An 11,085-nucleotide genomic window follows, 5' to 3' on the forward strand; every position below is an offset into this window, starting at 1 on the left:
AAAAAAAAAAAAAAATAGGGCAAGGACAGTCTGTCTATAGCAACTAGAAGAAAGACAGTAGCACAGATGCAGGTGGGTGAGTAGATGTGATGGTAGGAGCCTGTGAAAATTTTATTTCTAAGTTTAAAAAAACTCATAAGCTGAGAGAATGGCAAAGCTGTTAAAAATTTAAGAGGAAGTGTAAATGGGATAGAGAAATGTACTAGGATTGAGAGGTTTTGAGGCCCATGTGAGGCCATAGCTTTATTTTTCAAGGCAGGGTCTCACTATGTTGCCCAGGATGCCGTGCAGTGGCTGTTCACAGGCACAATCATTTCACAACGTAGCCTCAAACTCCTGGGCTCAAGTGATTCTCCTACCTCAGCCTCCTGAGTAACTTGAGACTTACTAGGTGCACACCACCTGGCCCCAGGAGGTCATGACCTTAGAGAGACTGAAACAGCATGTTCAGTTGCGTAAGTACTTAAGTGAACAGAAAGTGAAGTACCGAACTTAACCAAAAATGGAGTTTAGCCAGGGAAGTACAATGAAACAAGAGATGGGGCAAGGCTGAAAAGCTGAGTGATTGCCACAATGAATCAGAGAGTCTAAGCTAGGTAATAAGGGACATGAAAAGGTAAAGAAGTGAAGACAAGTGACAGGATCAATGAATTCTGAGACTGGTCTCACTGTCACCCAAGATGAAGTGCAGTGGCCCAGTATCAGCTCACTGCAACCTCCCATGTTCAAGCAATCCTCTCACTTCAGCCTCCCGAGTAGCTGGGACTGTGGTCCAGATGGTAGTGCGCCACCACACCCGGTTAGTTTCTGTATTTTTTGTCAAGTCGGGGTTTGGCCATGTTGCCCAGGCTGTGGATCAATGAACTATAAATATCATTACTATAACCACCCACTGTAACTGTTTTATGTCTACATATCTGACGCCCCCTCCAGACTGAGGTCCTCCAAAGTGAAATGAGTGTCGCATCTTTTCCTAGTATCTGAGCATGTTGTTAGTTGGGTGGATGGATGCTTACCCATAGTGAAAGGGAAATTCCACACTCCCAAGTTCTGATACATTAATATAGAGTTGTTACTTCCTCATTGTTCTTTAATACGAATTCAAGTACAAAGTTGCAATGCTCCACCAAAACCTATGGTATAAATAAGCTGGGTGCAGTGACAGGCTACTCAGGATGACCACAGTATGCGATAATTGAGTCTGTGAATAGCCACTGCACTCCAGTCTGGGAAGCACTGCATGACTCTGTCTCTAAAAAATAATCTATGGTATAAACCAAGCCTTTGACAAGATGCTGAATTCCTACAGGGTTGTATACAAGAACTAAACCAGAAAATGTACTAGATGTATCCCAGCTATGGTTAAGTTGGCTCTTACTAACACCTCAGTGACATAAAATCTTTGAATTTCCAAGCCTCTAACTATTTTACCTCCTTGCAGTAAACTAGCAGGACCCAAGAGAGTCCTTGAGAATAGCAGGCAAAGAACGGGGAACACATATAAGTGACATTTTGTTTTTGTTTTTTTGAGACAGGGTGTCTGTCACCAAGGCTGGAGTACAGTGGCATGATCATAGCTCACTACAGCCTCAACCTCCTGGGGTCAAGTGTTCTTCCCACCTCCGCCTCCCAAGTAGCTGAGACTGCAGGTACACACCACCATGCTCAGCTAATTATTAAAAATTTTTTGTAGAGATGGACTCACCACGTTACCCAGGCTGGTCTTGAACCCCTGGACTCAAGTGATCCGCCTGCCTTGGCCTCCCCAAGTACTGGGATTATAGGCATGAGCCACTGCGCCCAGCCTAAACTCTGCTTTATAAGCACAGACATAAACTCATGAGGATGGAAGGAAAAAATGCACAAAGAGCGTGTAAAATACGTTTTATTGTTCTTTAAAAGGGTTCAGGGTTTGGTTTTAAATCAGGCTGCACACCTTTCAAATCAATCTGACATCTCTATGTCAAACTGGCTTCAGCTAGCAATACTTCATTAAATCCAAAAGAAAAAAATTGCTTTAATTTTAATGAAAAAAAAATCCAGTTTTAAGAACAATTAACATTAGTCTTTAAAACAAAATGAGGGCTAATGTTTCATGTTGCTTTATACATCCTTCTCCTCAATACAGAACCAGGAATGTAATTTTCCTAACTCAGGCAGGCACTGATACTGATGGACACTGCGCACGCACATACACACACACACACACACACACACACACACACACACACACACGCCCTCCCCGCAAACAACAAAATTCAGAGTGTGTCAAAGGGAAAAGGTTTGTTATTGTATTGATCAAAACCCAGTGGAGTCAACACCATCTATCTTAGCAGGTATGCTGTTTTGATCTTGAGTCTATATTAATGGAATCTATTGTTGTGTTCTGAAATAAAGAATTTTGGATATACTATTATGTTTTAAAGTCCTATAAACAATTTCAAAAAGCATTATTTTGTTTTGTTTTCTGGGATGGGAGAGGAGAGAATCTACAGATTTGCATTTAGTTAAAAATCAAAACTCCAGCAATAGGAAATAGGCAGTTCACATAGGCGGCCAACATTTGAGGTATCATCAGTGTGAGACAAGGTCCCGGTCTGTTCCTACTGGCCTAGCTGACACTAACAAAATGGGAGGCTTATGGCTCTGCACAGCAAATTCCAGCAGGACAAGATGACTTTAAGCCTGTATTCAGAGCCTTAGAAGCAGGGCACTACTGAGTATGTAATATTTAGAGGAGAAAATAGTGCAAGAGCCCCTGATGGTGCCCCTCTACCTGCTTTGTCCATGCAGCCTGATCGTAACTGCCTTCCACAAAGGAGCAGAAAAACAGCTTTTCTAGATCAGTACGCTAAACCCAGCAAACAATCTGCAAAAATGGTACTACACCGCTTCACAAGCAACACAGTCCCTTCGCTACTCATTGGGTTGTGCGATGTCTCTCTTCTACCCTGTTATGGCCTGTGGACACATGCTCACTAGGCATCATTGTTGGTTTTAAACCAGGGATTTTTTTTTTTTTTTTTTTTTTAAATCTCAAAAGAACCTAGTAATAACAAGGCAATCAGTGGTTAAACTGAACTTTACACATAGGGGGCAGTTTGGAAAACACACACCACAAGCATTTCTCAAGTCGAAAATATGTGAATTTGCTGCTACTCCTTTGATGGTTCCTGAAAATTGAGAGTACAAGTCCTAAAATAAAAATTTTAAGCTACCAGCATTCTCTGATACTAGACAGAAAATCAGAGTAACGCTACAGCCCACAATTCTACAGGGTGTAGAAAGTACGCTCACTCCCTGGACATCTTTATTGATGGCCTGGAGTCCTCCCTTTTAGAAGACAAGTTTCTGGGACATCCACTTAGTTTCACTGGTTAGGGAAGAGAAGAATTTGACTCAGCTAAGTTGAGAAGAGACTCCTCTTAAAATAACGACTTAATTTCCCCACTAATTTATCAAAATAAAAACAAAACAAAAGGCTCTTGGCTACTTTGCCTAGTATTAGATAGGGTTTTGAGGAAAAGAAACTAACATGAACACCCTTTCATCAGTAAAGACTAAAAACCACCTGGATCATATAATATATATATGTGTCACTGGTTTTTTTTTTTTTGGTGTTTTGTTTTTTTTTTTTTTTATCTAAAAGTGCCCAGGTGGGCTTAAGGCTGCCAGACTGCACGCACATCTACAGCAACAAGGGCTTCTATTCCATCTACAACTTGGATCAGGGGGAAAAGGGAGGTGTAGGAGAGAAAGGAAAAAAGAGGGGAAAAATATACCACCACCCCTCCCCCACAAAAAAAGGGAAAAAAATCCCACCACAGGGAGATCTAGTGCCAAGCATAATGGAAGAGTGTGCTCCCCAAAAAGATGGTTCTGCACAGGCTAATGTTCTGCTGGTTTTCCTTAGAGACCTATTTTGAAAAAGTTTAAAAAGACAGGAGATTTCAAAATAATTCAATCCTGGCAGAAATTCAAACTCCAAAACTAGGAGCAAAATCATCCTTCACTGAATTAATTCCTTTTCTCTTTCTCTTTTCTTAAACATTTTATTCATTTTATAGAGAGATTTCTTTTTTGTATGCTTTTGTTCCAATCATTAGGAGAGTGGTTGAGGAGTACTGAATCCATCACTACTTTGATGACACAGGTAAGATTCCAGATTCACATTTCCAGGTACCAAGAGTTCCCTCTAAATGCCACAATCAAGTAAGCCTTCGTTTACATGTCTTTCTACTGAACACAGCAATGCCCATTGGTATCTCTGAAGCGTAATCGCATCTTAGGTCGGTATTTCTCCAAGTAAAGCAGCTGTTTGGAATTGAACGCTCCCCTTCTTTTTCTGAAAATACAAGAACGGCAAACTTTATCATGTAAAAAAAGGCTGTCTGATTCACTGAAATGCATTATTTACATCCGAAGGCCTTTCTAATTCCACACAGCTGAAAACCAGCGTATTTCCCATACTACAACACTTCTTAAAGAGATAAGTTGCAACGTGAACTTTCTAAGTCCTCCTAGAAGGAATAGAAGAATTTTTCTTGCTGACTGTCATTATAGTCTATTAACCATTTAATAAAGATCAGAATAGTTTATCCAGCAACATCTGACTACATTCTTCCAATTAGATTGATGTATTCTTTAGATTAGAGTTGGTAACAAGTTTTTAATTTAGGATGCTAAAAAATAATATTCAGATGAAGAAACAGGTTCAAGACATACACAGATAGCATTCCTTGAAATATGTTACCTTCCTAGCCGCTACCATATATTTCATGCTCTGTCGCAAATAGTCTTTTCTTTCGTTTTCTTTTTTTAAAGGAAGGGTTGAAAGGGAAAAAGCAAGACAAAAATTGTCAAAGAATTCTGCATAACAAAATAGCATGACTCGTTATTCCAGATCAATGTCAAGATCCTGCATCCTGATTTTGTCCCTGAATAGATCACTTAAGAGTCCCAGATGAGGCCAGGCGTGATGGCTCATGCCTATAATCCCAGCACTTTGGGAGGCCGAGGTGGGCAGATCATGAAGTCAGGAGATTGAGACCATCCTGGCCAACATGGTGAAACCCCCGTCTCTACTAAAAATACAAAAATTAGCTGGGCATGGTGGTGCGCACCTGTAGTCCCAGCTACCCGGGAGGCTGAGGCAGGAGAATCGCTTGAACCCAGGAGGCAGAGGCTACAGTGAGCCGAGATCGAGCCACGGCACTCCGGCCTGAGCAACAGAGCGAGACTCCGTCTCAAAAACAAAAAAGAGTCCCAGGTGATTAACTGTTCCTCTACACGTTCTTCTTGCCTCCTCCTAATAGAGAATTGTATTTGGAAGGTATTTGGAATATATTAAAAGGGGCATTTTCGAGATTCCTAGATACTCAAACAATATACTGGACACAGTCTATAATGTCCAAATTAGAAAACTTTTTAAATCTGGAAACCAGCTGTACTGAGTCTCTATCACCTGCTCTAAATTTTTTACTTCTTCAAATAATACTTTAAGCCAAAAAAAGCAAATTATCCCATACTATAAATGAATATCCCTTCCATAATTCCTTCCTCATGCATGATCTTGCTTTCTGTGTTTCTGAACACAAAACTTCATACTCACTGTCTTATAAACTGAACTGCATCTTCGTACTTCATTCCACATTCAATCAAAGCAAGTGCAACCAGCACAGGTGCCCTGCAGAAAGAAACCCATATGTAAGTATTTGTAAGTCTTGGAATGAAGGATTTTAAAAAACCTGTAACTGCATATTACCAATGCAATACATGAGCTTTCTTTTTCCTGTATACTAAAGTAGCTGGTATCTGCCTAATATAGTAAACATATCTCATCATCATAAATTCTATGATTTTTTTTTTGGGGGGGGGGAAACAGACGGACAGGGTCTCGCTCTATCACCCAGGCCAGAATGCAGTGGCACAATCATGGCTCACTGCAACCTCGACCTCCCAAGACTCAGGTGGATCCTCTGGCCTCAGTCCCTCAAGTAGCTGGGACTATAGGTGCCCACCACCATGCCCAGCTAATTTTTGTATTTTTAGTAGTTAGTAGAGATGGGGTTTCTCCATGTTACCCAGTCTGCTCTTGAACTCCTAGGCTCAAGCAATCTGCCTGCCTCCACCTCCCAAAGTGCTGGGATTACAGGTGTGAACCACAGTGCCCAGCCTGATTATCTACTTTTAGTAAAGCACAAAATTCTAAACCTTAAGATATCTTCACTCTTTAAAACATCACATTATGTATCAAATTTTCTCATCACTAGGTATTATCAAAAATCCTTCATTGGTCTTTAGCCATTATCACAGTAAAATAAATGGTCAAACATATTACGTATCTCCAGTGTGTCAGAATTTTCATTACCAATTGATTTTAATATTTCCTTATCAAATGCTAAAAAGGTGCTAGACTTTTTCAAGTAAATCCTTTTGATGAGCTAGGAAAATGCCCAAGAATTGATGACTAGGAAAAGTTCTATCTTTTTAAAAAATTTTAACAAAGGAAATGATGTTTTTATAAAGCCCAATACAGTGCACCAATTTTGGAATACCTAAAACTAGGATAGCTACTAGTTATAAAACTGTCAAGTCAAGTTACAACATTATCTTCAATCGTCAGTATAAGGACTAAAACTTCTAACCTTATGAACGAACAGTACCACACTACAAAAAAGGAAAATAGCAAACAAAAGGGCAGAGCAGAACTAACAGCCTGAGTCACCACCACCTTGAGGCAATGGCAGCCTACACTAATGTTCTGAGTCAAAGTGTGCATCCTAAATTGGCATTTAATCTGCCGTTGATGACAGCATTGCAACACCATTCCAAGCAATGCTCAGGGGAAAAGGTTTTAAGATCAAAGTCAATTCTTGCCCATACATCTCCTTTCAAGAGTTCAGATATCTGTTCTCTACCTATTAACTTCCCATTCATCTCAGTACAAAATTACCCATGTATAGATTCATCAAACTCTAAAATTATTTTAATTTTGTTGCCTATTTCAGTGACCTGAACTTTTGATTACTTGAAATAGGGAGAAAAATAAAACACCCACTAAATCCAGGCTGGCATCAGAATCAGACAACCAGATGAAATGAACAGCCTATTCTGAGAAATCATTACACTAGTTTTTCTTCTCATTTCCTTTCCTTTCAGGTAATTTAATGTTACTTCGTATAATATATGCAAATACCTACCAAAGTGAAACTTTCAACTAACTTAGGCATGGTAATGAATTCAGACAAAAAGGGTAATAAGGGTAAGAGTTTACCTTCCCAATCCCGCAACACAATGCACTGCAACACAGCAACCTGGCTCTTCACGAAATTTGGTTTTTAACAGGTTTAACCAATCATCTACTATCTGATTAGGGGGTGGAGCTCCATCATCAAATGGCCAATCCTGAAAAGAAATCACTTTTTACATTAATTTGGTATCTTCTCCAAGATTAACATTCTAATATAAAATAGCTATGCAGAGTACACACGGCAGGCCTAACTGAACTAACCGCACTATATATACCCTGTCTCTTATACACATCTAGATGTGTATAAGAGACAGATATATACCTATTGTTAACACAATTCTGATCATTGCTGCAAAATGATCCAGGATTAAAATTAAAGTTTGCCAAATAAATTAGCCTTCTCAATGCAGTGTCACACACATCTAAATTTACAAAAACTTACAGAAATCTCTATCAGAGTCATAAGAGCTAGTGTTCTCCCAAATATGATATCTGAATATAGTAATTAGACATAATAGACAAAACTGTAATTAAAGACAAGACAAAGTAAGAGAGGACACAGCACATTTGTCAACATGATTTAAAAGACCACTCTGGCAAAGCATATCAACTGGTGTTTCATTGATCTCTACAGATAACTGAAGATTATAATTGAAGATAACTAAGTTATGACATCTTTAGAGAAAGGTTATCTGATAAGAAATCTCCAATAGTTAGTAAATCATAACAGAAACATACTACCATCTTTGTGCTTATTAAAAGGCAAGCAGCAATTATATATGTCCCCATTTAACAAGGACAGTGCTGCATGACAGGGTCCTGGGCAAATGGAGACCATTTTGTCAAGTATCCCTTTCTCTTTCTGTATTCACCTATTTGGGGGTTATCTTTCAATTAAGACTAATCCCACGAGCATTTACAGTACAGGCAGGGGTTTATCTTCCTCACTACTTAGCAAGAGGTCCTAAGAAACCAACACAAAAGGGGAGTGGAGGAGGGGGACTGGGGGCTTACATTTTATAAGCCTTCCCTCCTCCCATCTAAGCTTCAAGGACAGAAATGCAAAAACAGTTAGGAATTTTTTTTAAAACATAAGGCTATTCTAATGAGATTGCATAAGGACACTTTAAGATACTAGAGGGGGAAAAAGAAAAAAGTGACAGAGCATTAAATTGATTCTGCATTCATTATTGGCACCACTAGAACACTTCATGTAGCCCATTAGCCATAACAGTACATGTTTGAGTTGACAACTACGACCCGTAATTAGACTGTCAGTGTTATTATAAATGGCACTACAGAGTTTAACTGTAAATAGCAATAAAACCAGTACCTTAGTCAAGAGCTTACTTCCTCTAATACTCCCTAAAATGCACCTAGTTAAGAAACAACATAAAACATGCTTCACTTACTCATATAAGTAGTGTCTATTTTTAAAAAATCATTAATCATTTAGAAACATTTGACCCTCAAACTGATACAGCTAAAAACCCCATTAGTCTATTCCAATGTGTGTCTGGTTTGCAAGAGCATTCAAAGGATTGACAGGCCTTATTTGGGGATATCCTCTTACCATGAAATGTTCCAAAATCCTCTTCACCTAGCAAAAGTAGATTAACTCTTAAAATCTCTGTCTGGGAAAAGGAAATTCCAAGCCTAAGCTAAATGCCCTTGTTTTTTCAAGTGTAAGTTAAACCTTTCATTTTATCTGATCATAGCTATTTATTTATTTATTTGTTTGGGTTTTTTTATTTATTTTTTTAATGACTTCTTTTTCTCTGGGTAGATACCCAGTAGTGGGATTGCTGGATCAAATGATAGTTCTACTTTTAGTTCTTTAAGGAATCTCCACGCTGTTTTCTACAGTGGTTGTACTAGTTTACATTCCCACCAGCAGTGTAAAAGTGTTCCCTCTTCATGGTATCCCTGCCAACATCTTTTTTTTTTTTTTTTTGATTATGGCCATTCTTACAGGAGTAAGGCGGTATCATATTGTGCTTTTGATTTGTATTTCCCAGATCACAGCTATTTAAAACAAAACAAAAAACTAAATTTAAATGCCTAGAATAAATCTTAGGCCTACCATTATCTTCTACAAACTAGTTCAAGTTCTTTAGTTCATTTCTATTTCACAAAGATATTTACCTACATTACTGACTCAAACAGACTATGGTCAATCCAGTCATTTTCTCACTACGCCATCTGTCAAAACAAGTTGATTTTTGTTCACTGGAGAACATATTCATAATGCAGCAAAATAAACTTGTATGCAGCTTATTTTTAGAAGTTTAAATTTTATTACTATTTTTTAAACACAGGGCTGCATTTGACACGTTTATACTCATTCCCAGTGATTTCCAGCAGTGGACAGTAAAGTCATTTAGAAATTTGACTGCAAGCAAATTATTACCATGCCAAACTATTAAAACACACTATTGATTGACTGATTGATTGACAAGGTCTCTGTCACCCAAGCTGGAGCACAGCAGCACAATCACAGCTCACTGCAGCCTTGACCTCCCGGGTTCAGGTGATCCTCCCACCTCAACCTCCCAAGTGCTGGGACTATAGGCGCATGCCCCCACGTCCAGCTAATTTTTGTATTTTTCGGAGAGAGAGGGTTTCACCATGTTGCCCCACTAGTGTTGGAACTCCTGGGCTCAAGTGATCCACCCACCTTGGAATCCCAGAGTGCTGGGAACAAGCATGAGCCACCACACGGGGCCCTAAAACATTTTTTTTTTAAACACGTTTGGCTATTTAGTTTTTGTTTTCACCAAAATGGATATGAGGAAACTTTATGGATCAGATATGAGAGAAGTCCCTTACCAATAGGTCATTATTCTTTCTGCATCAACTGCCTTCCCAACCACTGACCAATAAAATAAAGACTACAGAACTACCTCTCAGTAAGAAGCAGGAACATAACCTTAAACCAGTATCTTCCTTATTACCTTCTTCTTACCTAACTACCTATATAAAATCTCCAGTTCTCTTCCTACTACATAACCTTCCCACAATCAAACCAACAGCCTAAAGACACCTAAAACTACAAGATCATTTCATCACATGCTCCTAAAAGCTGCTCCTACAACTTAGGGAAGAAAGAATAAAATGCTAACTAATCTGACACTCTCATTTGCTATAAGGAAACAGCCTATTTTGGTGCTAAAAAGGAACTTAATTTAAAATAACTCCAATCACTTTGTGCTCAAATTGAGCTAGGTAAGAAATCTAATCACCTAAAGCTCCTCAGAAACCTAACAAAAAGTATCAGAAACTATGTTGATTACTCTGGAACAAGATGCCTCCTACCTCTCCTCATCCTCTTATCCCACCTTTTTGCCCCCTACAAGTTACCCACAAAATATTAAGTAACTAATCTTGTACTTGCAAAGTGGCAGAGTTCCATATGGACTTAAGAATGTCTGATGGAAATTACTTTTGTTATATTCAAATTAGTAGCCAAGAAACAAAGCTAAATATTGCATTAATTTCCTAAAAAATAAAAATTGCAAATTTACATTTTGTTAAAATAGGAGCACTAAATTTTGTTTTTTATTAGTTGAAAATACTACGATTTTAGGCTTTAAGAGCACAAATGAACAAAACTGCCAATCTGTTAATCCAAAGGAATTTGAAAGATTGCTATCAATAATATATTTTCCACTACAACCTTAAAAAATCCAAAAGTACTACTGCCAGGGTTTTTTTGTTTTTATTTTTGAGACAAGGTCTTACTCTGTCATCCAGGCTGGAGTGCAGTGGCATAATCAAGGCTCACAACAACCTTGACCTTCTGGGCTCAGGCGATACTCTCACCTCAGCCTCCC

General features: G+C 38.7%; 1 protein-coding gene across 4 annotated transcripts in view; it reads right to left on the bottom strand.

Moving 5' to 3' along the window:
• Positions 1 to 1,867: 1,867 nt before the first annotated feature.
• Positions 1,868 to 11,085, bottom strand: part of PTP4A2 (protein tyrosine phosphatase type IVA, member 2) — a 28,776-nt gene continuing 19,558 nt past the window's right edge. For 3 of the 4 annotated variants that reach the window (XM_011974029.1, XM_011974031.1, XM_011974028.1), the window contains 3 exons: positions 7,277 to 7,407; positions 5,612 to 5,686; positions 1,868 to 4,345 (listed from right to left, as the gene is read on the bottom strand). In XM_011974029.1, coding sequence (XP_011829419.1) covers positions 4,237 to 4,345; positions 5,612 to 5,686; positions 7,277 to 7,407 — 315 coding nt within the window. In that variant the 3' untranslated portion in view covers positions 1,868 to 4,236. The remainder of the gene's footprint in view (positions 4,346 to 5,611; positions 5,687 to 7,276; positions 7,408 to 11,085) is intronic. The other variant, XM_011974030.1, reaches the window with a different exon arrangement.

This window comes from Mandrillus leucophaeus, unplaced genomic scaffold (genome assembly GCF_000951045.1).
Source record: "Mandrillus leucophaeus isolate KB7577 unplaced genomic scaffold, Mleu.le_1.0 Scaffold141, whole genome shotgun sequence".
Classification (NCBI taxonomy): domain Eukaryota; kingdom Metazoa; phylum Chordata; class Mammalia; order Primates; family Cercopithecidae; genus Mandrillus; species Mandrillus leucophaeus.